Source organism: Palaemon carinicauda, chromosome 1 (genome assembly GCF_036898095.1).
Source record: "Palaemon carinicauda isolate YSFRI2023 chromosome 1, ASM3689809v2, whole genome shotgun sequence".
In the NCBI taxonomy this organism is placed as follows: Eukaryota; Metazoa; Arthropoda; class Malacostraca; order Decapoda; family Palaemonidae; genus Palaemon; species Palaemon carinicauda.
The window spans coordinates 73,212,456-73,236,876 of record NC_090725.1 but is presented as its reverse complement, the minus strand read 5'-3'; the positions used below and the strand labels follow the sequence as shown (position 1 = coordinate 73,236,876).

The window sequence follows — 24,421 nt, the reverse complement described above, 5'->3', positions numbered from 1 at the left end:
TGCCCTGGACTCGCTGGCCGCCCTTGTAGGACCTTCATGTCAGCGGAGGACACCGATCCTCACACCCTTTGCCCCGCAGTGCCAAGGCCAACGGTGTGAGAGGGAGAATACTTGCAGTGAGTGTAGGGAGTGGTCTGCCTCCCAGTGGGAAAAGTTCGGCCGTCGGCGTAAGAAGAAGTCCAAGAGAGACCGTTCTCCTTCAGGGGCAACCTTGAAGAAGGAAGGCTCTAAGGACTCCTTTTCCGCCGCCCAACTTCCTCCGAAGCTCCCACTCGATCGGTCTCTCGTGAGAGACTGCAGAGTGGTAGCGCAGGCCCTAGTGGTGTTTCCCGAACTCGGGGTGCGGGAGAGGCATTGCCTCCCTTAGCGTGGCAGCTCCCTCTTCTCCTCCGGGGGAGGAAAATTTGGTTTTTAATAAATATGACCAAACTGTGTCTAATGATGATTTGTTCCAGCTTTGGGCTTCCTTGGGGCTTAAGGGCTCGCCCTCCAAGGAAGCCCTGTTTGACCTGATCCAGTTGGGGGCTGCGGTTAAACAGTCGCCGCGCATACCGGAGGTATTCCCTTCAGATATTGTCGACTCTGTCTTGGCCGAGCCTTCTGACGGGTCTGGTCAAACCCTTGACGCTGCGCCTGTTGCGGACATTGCTGAAGGCTCTCCGCCCCCCTCCGAAGATCCTCCGAGGGGGGAGGCGAGTCCCACGGTCTCTCTTGCAGGCAGGTCTCCCCCTCGGGGGAGCGCGCTGACAGAGACTCCTGTTCGGAGGACTGATGACCCGGACTCCCTTCCTCGTGGTCGTATTCGACATAAGGCCCGTCGGCCTCTCCGCAGCAGAGGACTTGCTTCTCCCCATAAGGGAGTTAGGAGGCGCCTCTTTGGGTCGTCCTCTCCTGATCCTCCCCCTAAGGAGGAGCCCCCCCGTCAGGAGCAGACCATCGCAGTAGCGCCCCTTGACCTCTCCGCAGATCGTTCGCGATCTCCTACGCCTGCCAGACCTTCCGACCTGCCTTCTCCGTTCCTGGCTGCAGATGCGCTTTGGGCGGCTTCTCACCCTGTTATCCAACAGGCACCGATCCCTTCGGGGTAAAGGGACTCTACTCACGGTGTGGGTAAGTCCCTCGCGCGCCCACCTGCGCGTTCGCGTGGAGTAGCGCACAAGCGCTCTCCAGAGTTACAGTCTTCGGACTTAACTCGCCAGCGCTCTCCTTCTCGCAGGTCTCCTGTGAAACAGCCCCCTCAAGTTCCTGATGTGCGCAAGGCGCACCTACGTTCTCCTGTGCGCAGCCGCGCTACTACTCGGCCTGTTCCTGATGCGCGCCCAGCGTGCCAACGATCACCACCGCGTCCACAATCGCCAGATCTGGACTTAGGCAAGGGTTGCATCCCGTCGCCTCACCCTCGCGCCCTTCTGCTCCGGCGCAACAGCGATCTAAAGCTCCTGTTCGCCTGCGCGTTCATCTCCATCCAACTCTTCAGATGTGCGCAGTAATATTACTACGCGCCAACGATCTCCTGTGTGGCTACGTGATCACTCGCCTGTGCGCAAACGCTCTCCTGAGCGCCCCAGGTCTCCGACTCGCCCGCGCGATAAATCGCCTGTGCGCAGTTGTTCGCCCGTCCGTGGTACGCGCCGTCGTTCTCTGGAGTACACGCGCCAGCGTTCTCCAACACGCCAGCGCTCTCCGCCTGACAAACACTTGCCAAGTCGCTCACAAATTTTTTCGCCCGAATATCGTCGTTCTCCTACATGCCGCCAACGGTCGCCTAGTGCTCAGCACACCTTTTCACCTACGCGACCACGCGCTCCTTCACGTGCGCGCCAACGCGATCCCTCGACAACGCGCCATCGCGTCCCTTCGCCTGCGCGCCCACGCGCCATCTCGCCCGCGAGCAAACGCGCCCACACGCATTCTTTCACACGCGGCAATGCGCCCGCGCTTCGGAAATCGCCCGCGCGCGATCCCTCGAATGCCTTTTCGCATGAGAGCCGCCGCGATCCCCATTCTCGCAGGGATCATCAACGCAGCCAACTGATAGGGACGTGGACTTCCAGATCGGCCTCTGGATCGCCACCGCGCAAGCGTAGGATTACCTACCAGGATAAGGACCAGGAAGGATCTACGGAGAGGTCCATGCAACATTCTTTTTCTTCTTCTTTTCAGGCAGGCCCTGTGGCGTCCACTCCGAAGGGTCAGGAGATCCCCTTCCCTCCAGCAGGGATAACTGACACAGCGTCAGTTACCCGTCAGCCTTGGTTCCGTCACATAATGAATGCAGTGGTTCAGGCTATGAAGCCTGCCCTCGTTTATTTGGGACTTAAACCAACGGCAGACTCATCCCCGCTGAAGAGAAGGAGAGGAGTGGACTTCGTGGTGACTTCTCCTCAGGAGAAGTTGGCTCCCAAGAGGTCGGTCAGGAAGGCTCCTTCTCCTTCACGTGCTGTTTCTCCTCCTCCCCTGGACAAGGTTTTTCCGTCCTCAGGAGAATCCAGCGAGGCAGGGTTGTCCCCCACGTCACCAATGGGAGGAACCCCTCCTCTTAGGAGAGAAACTCCTCGCGAGGAAGCTCCCTTCCGGACCTCTTTGCTGGAGTCCTGTATTCCTCCTAGGAGGGAGCCCAAGGACTCCAAGACGATTCCTAAATCGTCATCCAGGATCCGTCCAGAGCCAACTAGACCCCGGGAGGACGTCCACGTGTCTCCCCAAGGTGAGCCTTTGGGGACCGGAGACTTAGCTGCCAGTCCGCAAGGAGGAGACCAGTTCGAGTCAGAACACACTTTCTGGCAGGTCCTAGGCTTGATGAGGCAACTCAACAAGTTTAAGGACCCGGAGACTGCCCCTCGTGGGGGCAAGGACACGGTGCTAGACCAAGTCTACGGCACCCAGAAACCCTTCAAGTCTAGCGCAGCTTTGCCTTTGTCCAAAAGGGTGAAAGGGGCCAGGGACAGGGTTGAAGCCCAGCTCTCCGAGCTCGCCTCCTCCGGTCATTCTTCTGCCGGGTTCAAACTCCTCCCGCCTCCTCGAGTACATCAGAGGAGGTACTTTGAGATCATGGGGGAGTCCAGTATGGCCCTTCCGCTCCACCATTCTGTGGAAGAGCTGACCAGGGGAACTCCTCTCGAGAAGCTCTCCGCCCGGCAGGTGACTTTCTCGGCGTCGGAGATCCTGAACCTTGAAAAGGTCGCGAAGAGTGCCATGCAGGCAACTTCTTGGCTGGACGTTTGGCTGGGATCTCTGGGCATCCTATTGCGCTCTGAGGATCTGTCCAAGGAGAGCAATAGGAAGGCTTTGGAGACCTTCCTCCTCTCGGGCACGCGTTCGATCGAGTTCCTCGCTCACCAGGTTGCTAACCTGTAGGCTAACTCGATCCTCAAGCGTCGCGACGCAGTGATCGAGAGGTTCCATCCGAAGGTCCCCACCGTGGACATCTGCAGGTTCAGGCACTCCTCCATCACTGAGAGAGATCTGCTTGAGCCCAAGGAGATAGAACGAACAGCTGAGAGGTGGAGGAGATCGAATCAAGATTCTCTTCTCCAGAGGGCCCTGACATCTCGGCCCTACAAGCCTCCAGCACCTCAACAGCAACAGCAGTCTTGCAAGACACCGAAGCAGGCTCCGGCAGCTAAGACAGGGGTGTCTAAGCCGCAGCCCTTTCAAACTAAGGACAGAAGGTGCGGCAAGTCCTCTAGGGGAGGAAAGAATCCTAGGGGCAGCGGCCGAGGCCGCAAGCGCTAGGATCGGCAATCCCCCTGCATGTCCACCTGTGGGGGGATGCCTGGAAAGTTGCGTGCACAGGTGGCAGCAACTTGGGGCCAATTCTTGGACGGTCTCTGTGATCGGCCAAGGTTATCGCGTCCCATTCACGATATCTCCACCTTCCCTGACAGCAAATCCAGTGTCGCTGAACTCCTATGCCATGGATCGGCAAAGGGGTTAGCCCTTCGGGCAGAAGTCGAGACCATGCTCAAGAAGGATGCTCTCCAGGAGGTCGACGACGGCTCCCCAGGCTTCTTCAGTCAACTCTTTCTTGTAAAGAAGGCGTCTGGAGGCTGGAGACCGGTCATCGATCTCTCAGCCCTGAACAAGTTTGTCAAACAAACTTCGTTTAGCATGGAGGCAGCGGACACGGTCAGACTTGCAGTGAGACCGCATGACTTCATGTGCACACTGGATCTGAAGGACGCGTACTTCCAGATCCCTATCCATGCGTCTTCCAGGAAGTACTTGAGATTCAGCCTAGACAGCAAGATCTACCAGTTCAAGGTGCTGTGTTTTGGTCTCTCCACAGCACCTCAGGTGTTCACCAGTGTGTTCACACTGATTTCGTCTTAGGCGCACAGGAATGGCATAAGTCTCCTCCGTTATCTGGACGACTGGCTGATCCTGGCAGACTCGGAGTCGACCCTTCTTCGACACCGGAACAGGCTTCTGGAGGTTTGCCGAGATCTGGGGTTCCTGGTAAATCTCGAGAAGTCCTCTCTGCTTCCGACTAAACGACTGGTATATCTAGGCATGATATTAGACACCGATCTCCATAAAGCCTTTCCATCAGACGACAGGATAGCAAGGCTGAGGAGGGTCGCAGAACCTTTCCTCAGGCGGGAAGAGCTTCCGGCCCAATCATGGTTACGTCTTCTAGGCCACCTTTCCTCCTTAGCACGTCTAGTTCCGAACGGTCACCTCAGGATAAGATCCCTGCAATGGCGGCTAAAGTCCCGGTGGAATCAAGGCTCCGATTCTCCGGACTTTCTGGTTCCTATAGGATCCACGGAACTGACGGACCTTCGGTGGTGGCTGAACGACGCGAACCTTCGAAAGGGAGTGGATCTTCTCGTCCTCCCCCCGGATTTGACTCTGTTTTCGGACGCGTCAAAAGAGGGTGGGTGGCCCACATTCTGAACCAAAGTATCTCAGGCCTCTGGTCAGAATCAGAAAAGTACCTCCACATCAACCTGCTAGAAATGAAGGCCGTTTTCCTGGCCCTTCAACAGTTCCAACGGACCCTGGCGGGCCACTCCGTAGTGGTGATGAGCGACAACACCACGGTAGTGGCTTACATCAACAAGCAGGGAGGTACCTTTTCTCAGCAGCTATCCCATCTTGCAGTAGAGATTCTGAGGTGGTCCGAAATCCACTCTATAACACTTTCGGCTCGCTTCATTCCTGGCAAGAGTTATGTGCTCGCTGACAGTCTGAGCAGAGCGTCTCAGATAGTGAGTACCGAGTGGTCTTTGGATCATCTAGTAGCCAACAAAGTCCTGACTTTGTGGGGTTCCCCGACAGTAGATCTGTTCGCGACAGCCTTGAATTTCAAGCTGCCCCTGTACTGCTCTCCAGTCCCGGACCCCAAGGCTCTCTGGCAAGATGCTTTTCAGCAGAGGTGGGACAACATCAACGTTTACGCCTTCCCACCATTCTGTCTGATGAGAAAGGTGCTCAACAAGACCAGACTGTCGGTCAATCTCTCCACGACTCTTGTAGCTCCGCTATGGCATCACGCGGAATGGTTCCCGGAGCTTCCGAGGGAACTCCCCCCACGACACGAGCTACTCAGACAACCACACTGCAACATGACACGAGCTACTCAGACAACCACACTGCAACATCTTCCACAAAGCCGTAGCGTCGCTTCGGCTTCACTCCTGGAGACTATCCAGCGTCTCCTAACGGAGAGAGGATTTTCGCAACAGGTTGCGGACAGGATGTCTCGCCACCTGCGCAAGTCCTCTATCGGAGTCTACCAGGCGAAGTGGAAAGTCTTCTGTGGTTGGTGTCGTGAGAGAGGTATCTCTCCACTCGATGCTACTATTCCAGCAATAGCGGAGTTCCTTGTGTATTTACGGTAGGAAATGCGCCTTTCAGTTCCGGCGGTGAAAGGCTATCGCTCAGCCTTAAGCCTGGCTTTTAGGCTGAAAGGAGTGGACATTTCCTCTTTGTTAGAACTTTCTCTACTCATACGCAGCTATGAGCTTACCTGCCCTCAGTCAGAAGTAAGACCTCCTCCTTGGAACGTGGTTCAGGGCTCTGAAGAGAGCTCCGTTTGAACCATTACGCCAGGCGTCTGATCGCCACCTGTCTTGGAAGACGGTTTTCGTGCTCGCTTTGGCCTCGGCCAAGCGGGTCAGTGAACTTCATGGTCTTTCTTACGACGTCGCCCATTCAAGGGGATGGGGGGAGGTAACGTTCAGGTTCGTCCCTGAGTTTATTGCCAAGACTTAGAACCCTGGTATGTCGGACCCTAGTTTCGACTCCTTCGGGGTAACAAGTCTTCGTTCTGTAACAAGTGACCCAGACCATCTGTTACTTTGCCCAGTCTGAGGCGTTACTTGAAAAGAACAGCTGCAGTCCGTCCTCATGTGCAAGCGTTATTCGTAACCACAGGAAGGATGAAGAGGAGGGTCACCAAGAACACCATCTCGGCCTGGATTCGGAAGGTTATTCAACACGCCTTGAATCCTGACCCTCCTCCGTCACGTCGCCTAGAGTGCACGATGTCAGGGCCATCGCTACGTCCCTGGCTTTCAAGAGAAATTTCTCTGTGATGCAGGTCTTGCAAGCTGGGGTGTGGAAGCGCCAAACGACCTTCACAGCCCACTACCTGCAGGACGTGATCCACAGGAGCCTCAATACCTTCTCTATTGGCCCTGTGGTGTCTGCACAACAGCTGGTCTAACCTCAGGCTCCTTGATGGACAGGTAGCAGAAGGTTGGGGGCATTGTTACCCGGTTTTAGTCTGCATGATTGAAAGAGCATGTCTGGCCCTTACTTCTTTCTTCATTCTCATCTCCCTTGGGGAAAGCAGCATCCTGGTCTCTGCATAGCTGACCTCAACCTCTGCAGGTAAACCATGCTCCCTTGTGCTCCTAGTATTAGCTGTAATACTGTTTGCGTCCCCCGTACCCTGACGAGGTGGTATTGGGAACGTCCTAGCCTAGATTTCTATCTAAAGAACTCCAGGTCAACTTCCTAAGACGAGTCACAACTTCCTCCACACACAACTTGTGTATGCCGCACATTCGTAGCAAGCAACGAAAAGTGCGAGGTGCAGGGACCCCCTTTCTCGAGTGCTGTTCACTCGAATTTCGGGTCCCCGGGTAAACCCAAAAGCCAATAAGGCTGGGGACTTTCCGCCCTTCCTAAGGGGTAAGTCACCCTATGTAAATAGCGTGGTTTGTATTTCGGTTATGGAACAAATGACAAATTCGGAGATAATTTATATTTTTCCTAACCATACAAACCTTAGCTATTTACACATATTTGCCCGCCAGCCCTGTCCCCCAAGTCAAGTCCTACCTCTAAATGAAATGAGACAACTCACCAGTGTGTGGGGGGGGAGGGGTAGCAAGCTACCCCTTCCCTACCCCCTGCTAACTAGCGGGGGGTAGTTAACCCTCGTTAAAAATCTAATGGCTCGTCATTTCAGCTACGCCGAAAGTAATACCTTATGTAAATAGCTAAGGTTTGTATGGTTAGGAAAAATACAAATTATCTCCGAATTTGTCATTTTGGAAGATTTTTTTTTAATAATTGGTATAAATCTTCTGTTTCTTCTGTTCTTAAAAACTAGTAATATCTTTACAATGTCTTTCATCGTAAAATTACCACTATACACTTTCTCAACTAGCTGGTGATTTGGTGTACTGTGTAACATGCCCATGAACTGGATACCATATTATCTCTATGAACCTCCCCTGATGTTAATATTGCTTTTTTCTGAGGAGCTTGGTTTATCAACAATTACCCATAAAATTTATTAAAGATTTTCCCATTTTCTTTGATTTCAAAAGGTATATGCCCTTGGTAAAATAATGAAACATTCTCTCAGTTTCATGTTATTCAGGTTTTCAGTCGCATTGGTGATATGGAGACGGATTCCCTTCCAGATTGTGATAAATTCTTTTATGTTTTAAGCAGTTTTCCCTGCTGGATTTCTAAGCATATCTACATAAGGATAGCATTGTGTTTTAAATAACCGTTGTGAGAAGTACGATACTGTACCTCACTTTTTCTTCGGGAGTGTATGTTTCCAGTTCAAGTGCTAATAGAACTGGAATTTTTAGTTCAAGGGGAAACCCACAGAGACCTCGCTAGTTGTCTATTGCGAAGTTGGTGTGACGATATGAGTTCAAATACACTCTTACCAGTTGTTTTTATAGTGACGAGTGCTTGAAAGCTCTTAACTTGTTTAATTACTGTATTAGTTTCAGAAAGCCAACAGGTCATCACTTATAGGCTGTAAGTCTGGCTTACCTGCCCAGATGCTTACCTTAACCTGACTTCCATAGTCGGGTCTAGTGGGTATAGTCTCAGTGTTTCATTCGGTAAGGAATCTGAATATTCGCTGCACCTTTATGAGATCTTTTGTAAGGCTTCGATTTTCAGATTTACTTTAGTTACTTCTGCTTCTAAACCTCTGCATTCCCATATTCGTCGTCACTCTTGGATAACAAATTTTACAGCAAGCTCAATGTATTCTCAACTTTGCAATTATGAAGGATTCCTGGACTACCCAAATTGAATGTGTAGAGCAAAGAAAATGGTAAATTTTTTGGGTAAACGTTGATAAACCGAGCTGTTGTAGTAGAAACAATATTTTCTTATTAGAATAACATTTTTTTTAATTTTTAAAAGCATCAAAGGTATAATTTCTGAAACTTCAAATATTTCTTTGAGATTCCTTTATATCAGTATTTAACATAGTATATCATGTCAAATTAAAGTAGGCAGTTAGAAAAACTGTATTGAAGTATGGGTTCTGTCCATAAAAGATTGATTGAAAATTTTAATTTACAGTGAGGCTAGAGATTAAATTGGTAGCTCTAGTTTCTTCAAATGAGGACTTTTGATTTGACAGGATTTCACAAAATTGTCATGTAGTTTTGAGAAGCTATGACTAGTAAGAATAATGGTCTTCTTGATAAATCTACTGCTATTTCAGCACCTAGATTTAATTTTAGTTAATTGAAGTATTGGTTAAGTACGTTACCAAATGGTAGCTAGTTTTGACGTTTATCTTTTACACTATTCATTCTCCTGCCAGTTTAAATATGGTTATGTGCATACTTTAAAATTTTCCAACAAAAGTTTTTTTTATAATATGTGAAATAAATACAAATTTAATTAAAATGTAACGTGTATGTAATATAATTCCTAATTTTTTTTTTAATTTTTCCACAATTGATGATATAAGTTGACAAACATAAGCTATATTTATCCTCCACACTAGACCACCATGTATACTTTACTAGCTATTACTTTTTTAGAAATACAGATGACACTTTGTGGATTCTTTCTGAAATATTTCACCATACTGTAGTCTTTTATATGAGACCATTTATAAAATAGAAAAAAATATTCCTTGCTAATCAAATTATCTCGTACATTTTATAAGATTTAAATTGAAACTGGAAACTATGATGAAATATTTTGAGCAGTTTGTTGCCATCTGAAATTTATAATGCAGTATATAATATTCTATGATTTTCGTATGCAGGACTCAATGTATTCCAAATTTTACAGAAAGCTCCATGTATTTTTAATTTTGCAACAATAAAGGATTCCTTGAATACACAGGGAATTTGTAGAGTGCAAAGTTAGTATATTTTACATATATTCAGTGGAAGTAAGAGTATAAAACTTGTCATTAAAGATGGGAGACCAGCTTTTATCTAGAAGACAAACTGTAATTTCCAGCTTCAATGAGATTGAAGGACATAAATGAACAGCACAGTAAAAATACTTAATGAATAAAAGCATAAATTCTTTATGGGTTGCTCACAAATTAGCTGGTATCTTTATAAAACAATTTTCCAATCATTTAAAAGAGTATGAGAGTTAATCATACATATATGTTTCACACTTAGTTCCAAGGACTTTAATTGTATTAAAAATTCATAACTTAATCACTTTCAAACATACACGAGAGAATTTGAATCCTCAAGCAAATGCAGTCAGCTCTCAACATTCATGGATACCATGATGATATTTTTGTCTAATTATGAAGTTCATTAAATACAGTACTGGAGTCAATGCACATTCACTAAAAGGGTGTAATAGTTATTACTTTATGATACAACCCCTTACCTTTTCAAGATATTTTGTTATATAAGACCAAATACAACATAGTATACAGTTACACATAAGGGGAGAGTAATTTGCGACTGATAGTTCTACAGTGAATTTTTAATCCTCTTTTGTAATGACTTTTTGCCTTTCCTATCAAGGCACTGTTCTGTATTCAATGTTATATAATTATGAAAGCATTCATGTACTATGTATACTGCTTTTTAACAGTGAAAGCATTCTTTTACTGGTTATTGTATATATATATAATTCTTTCCTGTATTTGGTGTTGTACAGTACAGTATAACTAAATTGCTATTACTATGTCTTATCTCAAGTCTCAAGGCTTAGATACACATGTTTTATAGTTACATACAGTAATACACCTATATACGTCGGTTTGACTCAAGTCGGTTCCGCCTTTACATTGCTCATCTATAAATATTAAATACAAAAATAAAATCCACATTTTGCCCTTTCACGCAACCTTACATCGGTCTCTGAATCGCACAGTAACAATGAAAATTTACTAAAAACAAAATTCTATACAAAATTATTCGGTATAAAAATGGATTATACATAGTATTGTTGTTGGGTTTATTACTTCAAATTGAACAATTAATTTGTGAAGGGTTGTTAAAAGCTTGATATGCTTAAAGCATGATTGTTAAAGATTAAAAATAAGCAAAAAAATATCTCTACTAACTCGAAACTAAATATGAGATAAGAATATGATGAAAAAATGTCACAGCAATGAGTACTGAACAGCTTCCCGCTTGTTTTGGCTAAAAGGCTTATCCCATACTTATATTACTTGTTTACAAGTATTCTTTTGTGTTTTGTGTACATGTTGAAGTTATCCTTTTTAATGATTGCAGTCTTTCATGATTTTAGTCATGTGTCTCCCTAAAAAAGTAAAGTTAGTAACTCCAAGCATCATTGTTAAAAGGGTATAATGAATTGAACTTGATCAAGAGATATGAATTGGAGGCCAAAGTGTTAAACATGTGTGCCTTATGCCTGTCTCAAACAACAGTGTCCACCATTATCCAGGACAAAGACCCCAATATTCAATATGTTACTGAAAAGCTCTGTCATCTAAAACTTGTATCATTAATATGATTAGAGGCATAATTTACGTTGAAATGGAATCTTTACTATCCCTTTGGATGTTCCTACAACCCAAATGCTGATTCAAGAGAAGGCAAGTCTTTGTTTGAGGTACTGATGTAAAACTCTATTTAGCAAAGTTAGGGGTGGTTTAATAGATTCGAGAAGCATTTTAGCTTGCTCAACATTTTCAGGGAGATATGGCTGCTGCTGATATTGTTGGTGCCAATGAATTAAACACAAATTTTGAAGAAAATTATTGGTGAAAAACAAATTCCTCCAAAACTCATCTTTGTTGTCATCAAGACTGGAGTATTTTGGAAGTGAATGCTAGATTGCTTATTTATTTCAGAGAAAAAAAAAAACTGCCGGGGTACTAAATATTCAAAGATAGGCTAACAATGTTAGGAGGTAACATCGATGGCGATTTCTAGTGAAATTGGTCTTGGTCTACTATGCCCTTAATCTCCCCAGGCCCTCACAAAGTTGACACTTCCTTTCATTTGTAGGTCTAATCCAAAGGCACGAGTCACCATGGTCTTTTCTGAAGAATGATTCACTGGCCATTTTATACCAGCAGTCACGGAATATTGCATGGTAAAACAAATTTTCATCTAAGGTTATATTGATCCTATATAATGCACCTGGGCATCGAACACATGAATAAAGTGTGAATTTAATTTGCTTGCCACTAATCCCATGGGTCTTTTCAAACCTATGACCCAAAGGGTCGTAGTTCTCTTCAAGAGGTACTGTCTACGATTTACCTTACATTAGGCAGATGGTGCTCTGTTGGCAAATGACAGTATGAACATTCAGATGTTTTGGAAAGCCTACAATATTTATCAAGCAGTATTAAAGATCAATGCTTCTTGAACCAAAGTGACTCAAACAGCAATGTATTGTATATGAAAGAAACTGTGCTATCTAATTTTTAAAGATATCAAAGGTTTTGATAAACCAGTAAAGGACTTTTTACTTGAGCTGGTGTTGGGAGAAGATTTTACAGAGATGATGAAGGCCCACAAGCAACCAATACCTAATGAAGAATTGTTGTAGTCTAATGAACAACAGGAAATAAAAGAAATTTTCCCTATATTCACAACTGAGGAACTTCAAGTATAAAGAAACGTAGAGGGGTGTTTATTACTTATCAAAGTGTATGGTAATGTTTTAGTCCTAGGATCCTATGGTAGAGAGTTTTGCAAAATTATTTAATATTGAAAATGCATTCCTTCAATATATTGTAGGACTATTTTTGACAGCAAGAGGAGGAATGCTATCCAACAAAACAGGAGTTAAAAAAGAAGAGAAATGGTCACAGAGTTGTCACCTGATCTTGACATTGAAGAACTACTCCCATTAATGTTTCAAAGCTAAGAATCTTCATACAGAAACTCGTCATCAACAATCACATTGTCGTCATTTTTCTCCAACAACTAGTTCCTCACTTCCAACTACTTGTGTTTCTTAATACCTAAATATCCCAAATGCTAAGATGAGACTGTAAAGGACAAAATCAGGAAGCCATGTTTTAGGTTAAAGTATCTTGCCTACTTTTGTTAGCTTCCCCTTCAAGGGGTTAGGTGTGGAATGAGTTCTTTCTATCTGCAGTTCTGCGTAAACTCCCATCACGTCAAAACCTTAGTATGTAAATCCTTTTTTCTTATAATTTCTTGGGCCCTCCTACAGGTGTTCTGTACCCCAGGTATTTGGACTAACTTTTCTCCAACCCCTCAAATTACATAGCAAAACCATTTCAGTCTTTGAAACCTCTTATTTATTTTCCAGCCTATGGACATCATATTTTCCTGACACTCCCTCATTCATAATGTACTGTATATGAGTTCATGTTCTATACACACACCTTTTCAAAATGTCAGTTTAATGCTTTATACACATCTTTTCAGAATCTCCACTATCCTTGTCAGTGCTCATGTTTTGCTGCCTGCACCAATAATATTTGCTCTCTACTAATAGGACATTGATATTCACCATACTATAAGCTCTCTCCCTTACTTATACAGCCGTCTAGTAGTTATTGGGAGTGTGTTAAACTCTCTTGCTTGCATGAGATTTACTGCTAACCTTCATGATAGTAAATTTAAGTTGTTACTTGAATTTTTTAAATTCTAATCTTAGAGCAATTCTATAATTATTCAAACTCTCTGTCAAAACTCTCATTCCATGAAAAATGGTACTGGACTGCCTCGAGTTCGCTGTTACTAGATCAAACAAATATCCATGAACTATTGTTGCATCATTTAAATCACTTGGAAGAGCTTTGAAGCTAATGGTGGAATATTACAACTTTTAGGGTTATGACAGTCATCCATAAAATACTTTGTATAATTATTTCTTCATAGAAATACACACCCAATTAATTAATACACAATGCAATGTTCGTAGGTTGAGTGCAATACAGCATTAATTGTAAAACAATGTAAATATCCTAATCAAACCAAAAATCCAAGTGACAAGCCAAGTATATAAATCCCTTGATGGATTTTATCATTCACCAAAACACTTATTGTACTATGAAGCTTCTGTTGCAATTTGATACAATATAATTATAAGGATAACACCTCCACTAATCCAATTGGAGCTAAGAATTTGAACAATTGGGTAAAACTGCTTGATAATTACAACGCGAACTGTTTCATACTATGTAGATGCAGCTATAATATTCAGACCAGCTAAGCAGGGCGTTTTAACCCTTTTACCCCCAAAGGACGTACTGGTACGTTTCACAAAAGCCATCCCTTTACCCCCATGGACGTACCGCTACGTCCTTGCAAAAAAATGCTATAAAATTTTTTTTTTTTCATATTTTTGATAATTTTTTGAGAAAATTCAGCCATTTTCCAAGAGAAAAATGAGACCAACCTGACCTCTCTATGACAACCATTATGGCTGTTAGAGTAATTTAAAAAAAATATACTGCAAAATGTGCTGGGAAAAAAATAACTCCCTCGGGGTTAAGGGTTGGAAATTTCCAAATAGCCTGGGGGTAAAAGGGTTAATTGTTGCAAAATCAATAATTTCATTTAACATAGTAACCATGATTTACCTTGCAAAATTATCGAGGTTGATTTATTTTTAATCCACAGAAAATGGCCAACTACCAGATGGCCTCGATTGAGAACTATTTGATTTACAAACTTCAATCAACAGTATTTTGAGTATAATTATTTAGGGAACCAATCAATTCTGAAGTTATGTCAACCTAGAATTATTATATTCTTTATTGGATTGTATTATCAAATGTAGGCAAGAGGTCAGGCAATGAGACTGGTGAGGTCATTCAGTACCAAATTATTTTCCCGATCTGACATTTATAGATTAAATAAGTTTCAATACAAAAATAAAACCCTTCACACCAAGCCGAGGAGAGTACATGTATCTCAACCCTTATGTTTTGGTTAAACTACCAAATAATGATATTGTTAATGACAAAAGTTATTGAGCTTAGACAAGTGAATTGGCATAGAGATTATTGAATGTTCTTTTTATCAAGTAGAATATTGGAAAATATTAGAAAGCAATTGACATTCCCACAACTAATTAACCCTTTTACCCCCAAAGGACGTACTGGTACGTTTCACAAAAGCCATCCCTTTACCCACATGGACGTACTGGTACGTCCTTGCAAAAAAATGCAATAAAATTTTTGTTCATATTTTTTTATAATTTTTCGAGAAAATTCAGGCATTTTCCAAGAGAATGAGACCAACCTGACCTCTCTATGACAAAAATTAAGGCTGTCAGAGCAATTTAAAAAAAATATACTGCAAAATGTGCTGGAAAAAAATAACCCCCTGGGGGTTAATGGTTCGAAATTTCCAAATAGCCTGGGGGTAAACGGGTTAATGAACTCTGAATCTGGCATCCTTCTTCCACTTAAATAAGGTTATGAAACTTTACAATAGATATGTTTTGTTTGGTATCAAATTGACAAAATTTCCTAAATACTGTACTGCATAGAAAATTACAGTTTGGCACTTAGGTCTTTCAAGTTATTCACTGGACCTGGGAGATTGAATTTACTATGACCTAAGTTGCATTCTACTGCTAGTGGTGTGTGTAAAATTTCTTCCTTTTCTGTTCTCACTATTATATTCCTAATTATTTAAAGAAAATATTGTACTGTAATATCATTTGTATTCTATTTAATGACAGTGTAGCCAGCTTAGTTTTGCTGATGGACACTGAATATTATTCTTGATAGCGGATATATCTGTATTAAAATTTTGTTATTTCTGGGTCGAACCTGTGACGGCCGGCGAAAAAGTCCTTCTTTGTACTTTTTCTGATATAAATCTTCCAAATATACCAGAGAAAATTAAAAGCATGGAATGCAGAGGTTACAACCCTCGCGCGAGCACCTTGTTGGTGTCGTATATCTAACAAGGGCGTTTGTAAAACACTATTCACAGGCTGTCTTCCATTTAGATAATCCCTTCATCAAAGGGGGAGGGCCGTGACAGGCCCTAGAGAATACAGTTGGGTTACCCTACCGACACCCACCACTCGCGCTCACTAGGTCATCCTTCTGTTTTGGACTTACCAGCAAAGTTGATAAGTGTTTTGCCCAGTGTTTTTCGAAGTGATTGTCGTTAATTCAACATGACTGACGTTGATACTTCACCCTTACCAATGTTAAGTACCATAGTTTGTTTTGGCAGCTTTTGACAGTACCGGGCATTTGTTCTGTTTCCAATATGGTGGTTTTTAGTTTTGGAAGCGATTGTCCTGCCGAGGTATCGGCAGCCATTTTGGGTTATGTTCGCTTCGGTAAATATTCTAGTTAATTTTGCCCATCTGGTACTCTGTCATCTTGATTATATCACTTAGGTTTTATGGCCTTTTAGTGTTATCATTAATTTTTACTATGGTATTTATTTGCTTGCAAGTCCAATTTGGACCTACGAAGATAGCGATTTAAAGAATAGCGAATTAAAGTTTAGCGATTTAGTCTGTTAGTTTGTTCTCGCCTCAGAGGCTTCGTTTTAGACTATATCCTTGGTTTTTGTTACGTTATTCTTCGTTCTTGGTTATTACTAAGAAAAGCAATCAATTTTATTAATGTTCTTGTTTTATTGTGTGATGTTAGTTTTTTATTATGTAACCTTGAGAGCGAAAACAGAGACTGCTCGTTCCCTGTTCTTCAGATGTGAGTTATCCTTCTCTCGTTTTCTTTGTTAGCTCGAGTAAGAGAGGTGAATTTCCCGTTCTCCGTTTTTATACGATCACGAGTTATTCAAGCCTCCTCTTAGTATCAGAGTTGATGATAGTACGATTAATATTATAAACGTTTTTATTGATGTGGTTACTGTTAATATAGCTAACACTATTAATAGGTACGTTAGTGTATGAGTCATTAATTGGGGTCGTTTTATACCGACACCCTTAGCTCCGTGAGTTATGCTTAGCTCCGCCTTGAGTTATGCTCCGCTATAATGGATACTCATTGGGTGAGAACTAGTTAACGTTCAGGAGCAGATTTTTGGAGTGCAACGGTGAAATCCGGCACTCGGACTCCGGCTGAAGCCTTTTACACACGAACCTTTGTCATGTTTGATCATAATTACACCGTTACGGCCGGCTTCACGGGGGATAACACAATCATTCATTGAGGTTAATGTTATCGTACCGGGAACGGTCACGATATCACGGTGACGGGCCTTTGCTACCGGATCTCCGGTACAGACAGAGATCAAGCAGACGGCCAGAACCGGAGTTAACAATGTGATACCGATTATTACGGTCCCTTTTTCATCGAATCTCCGGCTTCACTGGAGATAACACAAACATTCAGAATGTTATCGTACCGCTGAGGATCACGTTTTCACGATGACGGACCTTTGTCACTAGTTCTCCGTTACAAACAGAGATCAATCAGACGATCAGAATCAGGGTATGAACCCCTTTTTTCATAAATAATCACAATATCGTTATTACGATCCTTTTCATCGAATCTCCGGCTTAACCGGATATCGTACAGGCGATCAGCATTGAGGTTAATATTAGTTTTCCTCTGGTGTTCACGTTGTCACTATGACGGACCTTTGTACCGGGGATTGTTACCGGAGCTCCGGTACAGACAAAGCTCACTCAGACCACGGGGGCCAATCTCTTGTTTTGCTGTAAAGGAAAGGATTTAACATGAATACAAAGTAAACTGTATTTACTTTAATGACACTTTGAATTTGCGTTGGTAATATTCATTAGTTATTCTTGAAAGTACAAATAAAAATATATGAACATAACTATGCCTATATTTATGCATATATTTAATTCTAACTATGTATAAATATGGATAAATATCCATACAACATCGTGTTCAAATAGAAATAAATTGATTATGCCTATATTTATGCATTTTCAATTCTAACTATGCCTAAATATGAATAAATATCCATACAACATAGTGTTCAAATAGAAATAAATTGATTGTGCCTATATTTGTGCATATTCAATTCTAACTATACCTAAATATGAATAAATATTCATACAACATCGTTTTCAAATAGAAATAAATTGATTATGCCTATATTTATACATATTCAATTCTAACTATGCCTAAATATGAATAAATATCCATACAACATAGTGTTCAAATAGAAATAAGTTTCCACTCAGTACTGGGAACCAAACGTTGGCCCCTTCTAATGAAGGGCCGGGTCGAGACTAACCATGCCATGAGAGGCTATCTACTGTTCCTTGAAACAGATAAATCAATAGAATACTAATAGCCAGTAAATAATGTTAGACCCGGTTCTGAACGTCTGAGTCAGGGGTGGCCAACCTGTGGCGGATGCGCCAACAGTGTCACATTTCATGAATACAAGTGTCGAACTATACACCAAAAGATAGTACATTAAATGATTTTTCTTTAAAATTGATTTTTATGAGTTATACAGCTGATCCCAGCCTGTGAATAGGATCATTAACCAAAGTTCAAGGAACACCCAGACTTATGTCCCCTTTCTTTTACAGAAGGTTCGCCTACATGGTTCCCGTCAAGATGATGATGAATCTCTCTGGCCTGCAAGAGAGGCTCTCCGCCCTTGGTTATCAAAGTTGGGAAGAAATGCTCCATCTAGAGGTCCCTATCTCCTCAGAGTGTCCTCTCTAAGGTTGGACGACGACCCCATGGACGGGCAGGTAGGTGGGGATGAATTTTGAGCCTTCAGCTTTGCAATTACCTACGTCACCGACCTAGGACCCTTAATGGATCCTGATGTTCATGTTACCCTGCATAAACCGTGACTGCTAAAAGCAACACATTCTAGGGAAAACCAAGGGGCTATGACGGAGCTCAAAAGTATGGTAGTGAGTCAGATCCGTTCAGGAACTCAGAAGTTTCCCCCTACAGCCCCAGGCATATCGAAGTAACCTCCTTCGATAAAAACAACGCATAGAGATTTGCCTTTCATGTTCCATATATAGATGGTACCATAAATCTGGATGGCATAGACATCCTCCCTCTGGGGGACCTAGAATTTACTCCCAGGTACTAGAATTCCCGTTCAACGGATTCATTCGATTGAAAGAGATTGCCTTGGTTAGGTTAGACAAGGTACCGAAGGTAACAGTATTATTTCCTAAAGGGCAGGCCCGATCTGTCTGGACCAGGATGTTGTCAGTCTGGGGGTTACGATAATTCCAAGATCTGCCCTTCCAATTCGACCTACACGTTTGATGGTCTGATCGGGTTAGTTGTGGGAAATACGTTCTGTCTGAGGCCTCTATCAGACAGGAATCGATAGTCGGTTACCCACTCGTCATCACAGCCTCCCTCCGATTCGACGTCTATGCATCCAAATCCCCCTCATCAGGTGGTCTACCTCACTGATTCCCCAGATACACAGCCCAACCCCGTTGGGATGTTTTACCTGCATACAGCCCTAGATCCGAACCCTCAGGCTCCTCTCGTGGACACCAGAGAGGAAGCTACAGGAGTAGAAGACAGTCTCGCCATCGAGACGGACCTAGAAAAAAGGGGCCTCGGAGAAGGAAAGTACCTAGATTCACCCCCTCACAACGCGGTGGTCCCGGTAGGGGGTAGACTTTACCACTTTCGAGACCATTGGACCTTCGGTCTGTGGGCTCATAGCATAATCTCTAAAGGTTTGAGGTGAAAATGGCCACAAGGTCCTCCTCCTCCACCAGTGACCTTCTCCCAGGAATCCACTCCCATCCTGGAAGAGTACACCACAGGGTTACTCAAGAAGAAGCAATCAAACGGGATCGATCACTGAAGTTCCAAAGCCACCTGTTCACAATTCCGAAGAAAGGCTTGGCGGCATTGAGAGTGGACCTGGACTTGTCAAGCTAAACTCTTACATTCTCTGCGACAAGTTCCGGATGTTGACTATCTCTCAGGTACGGACCTTACTTCCCCGTAGGACCGTCACCACCTCTGTCGATCTTACCGACGACTATTATCTTGCGCCTTTAGCTCGAAACTTTTCTTCTTATCTGGGTTTCCGCCTAAGCAGGAAAGCCTTTGGGTTCAAGACATGCCCTTTGGCCTCAACATTGATCCCAGGATATTCACAAAACTAGGAGAGAGAGTGTTAGAACAACTCAGGAACCAAGAGATACAGATCATTGCTTATCTGGCCGGTTGGCTCATTTGGGCCTGGCCGGTCATAGAAGGCAACAGAGCTACGAAGGAATTATTCCAATTTCTCGACAACCTGTGATTTCGGGTCAATCTCCAAAAAATCTCGCCTGCAACCATCAGTCCGCTTAGAATGGTTAGCCATTCAGTGGGACCTTTCGAAGCACACGTTGTCTCTCCCTTCCAAAAGGTAAGAGGAATAGTTTCAAAGATCAAAAAATTTTCTCAAACACAAACAGGTGTCCGAAGAGCCTTAGAAAGTATCCTCGGACTTTTCCAATTCACTTCAGTAACAGATCTAATAAAAGCCAAACTCAAAGACATCAATCGAGTTTGGAGAAAGAGAGCTACAGTACCTATAAGAGACATGGTCTCGAAGATCCCCTCTGTCTTGAAAATGAGACTACGCCCATGGTCCGAACCGAAGGACCTCTCCAAATCGGTTCCTATACAATTCCCACCTCCACAAGTGACATTCCATACAGCCGCGTCTCTAAGTGGATGGGGGGAATTACTCCGAACATCAGATGTTTCAGGTTCTTGGTCACTCTCCATGAAACAGTCCCATATCATTGTTCTCAAAGCCATGGCAGTGTTCTTGACCCTGAAGAGAGAGACTCCTCCGAGGTCGACCCACATCAGAGTAGTGTCAGACAGCACAGACGCAGTACACTACGTCAACAGGGGAGGATCCAAGTCACCCAACCTGAATCAGATCCTGGTCACTATCTTCGCCTGGGCAACAGAAGAGAACTGGTTCCTGTCAGCACCTCACCTAGCGGGAGGCCAGAATGTGAGAGCGGACTCACTATCCAGGACGGATCCACTGGAGTCAGAATGGTCTCTAGACATAATTTCATTCCGGTGGATACTCAGGCTCGTTCCAGGCCTCCAGGTAGATCTATTCGCAACTCAGATGAATCACTAACTTCCTTGTTATGTGACCCCAACCCTGGACCCTCGGGCTTATGCCATGGACGCATTACCCCGGGATTGGAACCATTAGAAGATTTCCCTATCTCCCCCAGGGAATCTTCTAAAAACTTTTACACAAACTACGCTCCTTCCCGGGCGCAGTAGCTTTAGTACCACCTCACTGGCCAAGAACAGTTGGTTTCCTCTCCTCCTCGAGTTGAAACTCAGTCCCATCCGGATCCCGTTCCTCAAACTGGCCCGAGTATCCAAACTCACTGTGTCAGATTACTCAAGGATAGCCAAAACTCTAACTTTGTGGACTACAGGAAGTTGGCAGCTCGTAGAGATGCGAACATTGAACCGGAAACGATCTCTTCATCGAATGGGACAAAAAAGGGACTCGACAATTCGCCAATATGATTCGGCCGTTAACAACTAGTAGGTCCCCTAAGAGTGCAGACCATACTCGTATGTCCCCGCATTTAGCCATCTCTTTCTTGAGGTTCCTATTTGACAAAGGCCTAACAGTTAGCACTTTAACCACCATCAAGTCAGCTTTGAAGAAGATCTGCCTTGTTGGGTTCAACATTAACCTAGCTGATTCCTATTTCTCATCAACCCCAAAAACATGTGCTAGGCTTCGACCTTCGGTTCGGCCACAAAAGGACTCTTGGTCTATGAACGATGTTCTCAAACTTGCGATGGACACGGACAATGCATCCTGCTCTTATATCACTCTTCTTAGGAAGACTTTATTTCTAACGGCTATGGCCTCAGGTGATGGAACATCAGAACTAGCAGCTCTCACGAAACCCGGAAAACATAGATTTCCTCCCTTCAGCCGAAGTACTCCTTTCCAGACAAAGCTTCCCTAGCTAAAAAATGAGGATCCGCAAAATAGGTGCTCCTCTCGGAAGATTATTCTTCATCCCCAGGATTTTTCTCCGTGTACAGTCACACTCTCAAGCCCCTTTTTAGCTAGAACTGCCACCCGCTCGTCTGGCTCCTTGGTTATCAGGGAACAAGGAGGTACTATTTCCATTCACGGTATCAGGCAACAAATCCTCTACTTCATTAAACATACTAATCCGGAATCATTTCCCCAGGCTCATGATATACGGACAGTAGATGCCTCCAACAATGATTTCCAGAACAGGGACTTTGATGATTTTAAAAAATATACGGGTTGGAAATCCCCTATGGTTGTCAAACGCCAATATCTAAAGATCTTACAGGCCCTTAAATACCCAACGATGGCAGAGGGGAGCCTTATCTCTCCCCATTAATCTCCTCTTCTTCCTTTCTTCCATCTCTTCTCTTCTCCCTCCTACCCGCCACTCACACCACGTCGCCGCTCTCCTTGGTAGTTCGTTAGCCCTATGATATTTGCCATGTTTAATTCCTATGGTTTAACTGTTATTGTAGTTACCGTTCCTTTAATGTTTAGATATACTTAGACATGTAAGGTTTGATGCCTTTTGCGATTCGACACTCAGTTGGTTCCTTGTCGTCATTATTATTTAACCTTACGTTCCCTATGTCATTTGGCTGGTTGGTAATTGGACGGTTACTTTATTATATCATAGTATTGTCGTACATGGTGATTGTATTCTCCTCATTATGTTATTAATTTATTGGGCTTGGAAGGCATTCTCTGGTACTTTTTCGCCGGCCGTCACAGGTTCGACCCAGAAAAGGGATTTTGACGAAGGAAAAATCTATTTCTGGGGAGAGACCTGTGACGCCCGGCGAAACCCTTCCCGATTATTTTTGTACGGACCCACCCTTTCCTTGCCAAGCCATATGTTCTTGCAGAAGGATGACCTAGTGAGCGCGAGTGGTGGGTGTCGGTAGGGTAACCCAACTGTATTCTCTAGGGCCTGTCACGGCCCTCCCCCTTTGATGAAGGGATTATCTAAATGGAAGACAGCCTGTGAATAGTGTTTTACAAACGCCCTTGTTAGATATACGACACCAACAAGGTGCTCGCGCGAGGGTTGTAACCTCTGCATTCCATGCTTTTAATTTTCTCTGGTATATTTGGAAGATTTATATCAGAAAAAGTACAAAGAAGGACTTTTTCGCCGGGCGTCACAGGTCTCTCCCCAGAAATAGATTTTTCCTTCGTCAAAATCCCTTTTTTTTCTTTGTAATTAACAGTGCTGGTTAACTGCCATTCCTTCTTTCCATATATATATATATATTTAGGTATTCATAAAATCTAAAGTAGATCTGATTTTCTATTTTTTTCTGTCTTGTCATCTGTAAACTTGTTCTTTTGGAAAATAAAAATTGTGGAATCTCATCAAGTCCTTCAATGGAACTTGTGCAATGGGAGTGGATCTTAGTCTTCAAATTTATTCAATTAGTTGAAGGGTTTCTTGTCAACTTACAGATGACAAGTAATGATTTTCTGATTAATCCCACAGATTCATGATTACAAAGATTGACATTATAATTTTATTATATTTTCAATGCGCATTGCTATTGTTTATGATAAAAATTAAAAGTATTTTTATTGTTTATGATAAAAATTAAAGTATTTTTCCTATTTTCTGGGATTCTGAGTCAAATCTTGATCAAGTAAGGTTTTTAATATACCGTCCCTTTCTATGTAATTCAGTTTGGTGCAAACTATAACATCATGTACCATTAAAAATAGGGTTTACTTGACATCAAGGATAGCAAAGAGTTATCCATTAAAAATTATAATTATAATATCAAGCACAATGTTAAATTTGAAAACAAAAATCATTCCAATTAAGTTTCTAAACTACATTATTGTATAGGGCATTGTTATGTAGATTTGTGAAGCAAATTAAAACCTTTTTTAATTAAATTTATATAATTACTACTATGTATATATATACATATATGTGTGTGTATACATATGTATAGACAAATACATACACAATATATTTATATATATTGACTATCATATGGAAAAATGCTTGTTAAACTGTTGTAAATATATTTCTTGAAAATTATTAGGTGTTTTACTAGACCTAGGTGGTTCTATTAATTTTAATGATCATGAAATATATTTATCAATCAAAACCTCTCGGGGCCACACTTGGTTTGTTGATGAGGAGATTAAAAGTTATTTTGCACATTAAATACAAGAATATCACATGTCCATATGAATGTATTTCTCTAATACCCCAGCATTTTTATGGTTCAATGAAGATCTTAGTAGCAGTGCAGCAAGTATTTTACTATATTAAGTGTAAACTCCGGATAGCAAGGTTGGTAGCATCGCGGATTTCTATTGCAGAGGTCCCAAGTTCGGTCCCCGCCAGGGACGCGAATACCGTGAGACCTTCTACCGGGGGTACTCCCAGGGTGGCGCCTGGGGGGGAGGTTAGAGGGGACTAGAGATAGTCCCTGCTGCCTAATGGTCGCCCAAGGAGAACGATGTAAATCGTCTCAGTGGAGACCTAAAACCCGCAACTTTTTTTAACTTTTTAAACATGCTGCCAAGTGAAGTCCAGACCATAACAAAGACTGCGCTACTACCTTTGTTGGTATAAGCCCAAGGGCTCCAACGGGGAAAGCAACCCATTGCAGAAGAAAATATGGAAATAAACTGTGCGAGAAGAAATATTAAAATAATATCAGAAACAATATTATAGTAGATCAGTCATTTATGAACAATGAATCAACACAATATACTCAAGAGAAAATTAGTTCCACTGATTCTACCAC

General features: G+C 43.1%; 2 protein-coding genes and 1 long non-coding RNA gene across 3 annotated transcripts in view; 2 read left to right on the top strand and 1 right to left on the bottom strand.

Annotated features, from left to right (window-relative positions):
- Positions 1-15,425, top strand: part of g (adaptor-related protein complex 3, delta 1 subunit-like garnet) — a 229,698-nt gene extending 214,273 nt beyond the window's left edge. The window contains exon 27 of the mRNA XM_068382137.1: positions 14,283-15,425. The gene's annotated coding sequence lies outside the window, so the exon portion shown is untranslated. The remainder of the gene's footprint in view (positions 1-14,282) is intronic.
- The window catches only part of LOC137648952 (uncharacterized), a 59,884-nt gene continuing 42,891 nt past the window's right edge, over positions 7,429-24,421 (bottom strand). Inside the window, exon 6 of the mRNA XM_068382142.1 lies at positions 7,429-9,445. Within this exon, the coding sequence (XP_068238243.1) occupies positions 9,412-9,445 (34 nt within the window). The 3' untranslated portion in view covers positions 7,429-9,411. The remainder of the gene's footprint in view (positions 9,446-24,421) is intronic.
- On the top strand, positions 22,860-23,703 carry LOC137648925 (uncharacterized). The gene is made up of 2 exons (XR_011045756.1): positions 22,860-23,225; positions 23,257-23,703. It is a non-coding gene; the product is annotated as an uncharacterized lncRNA (long non-coding RNA).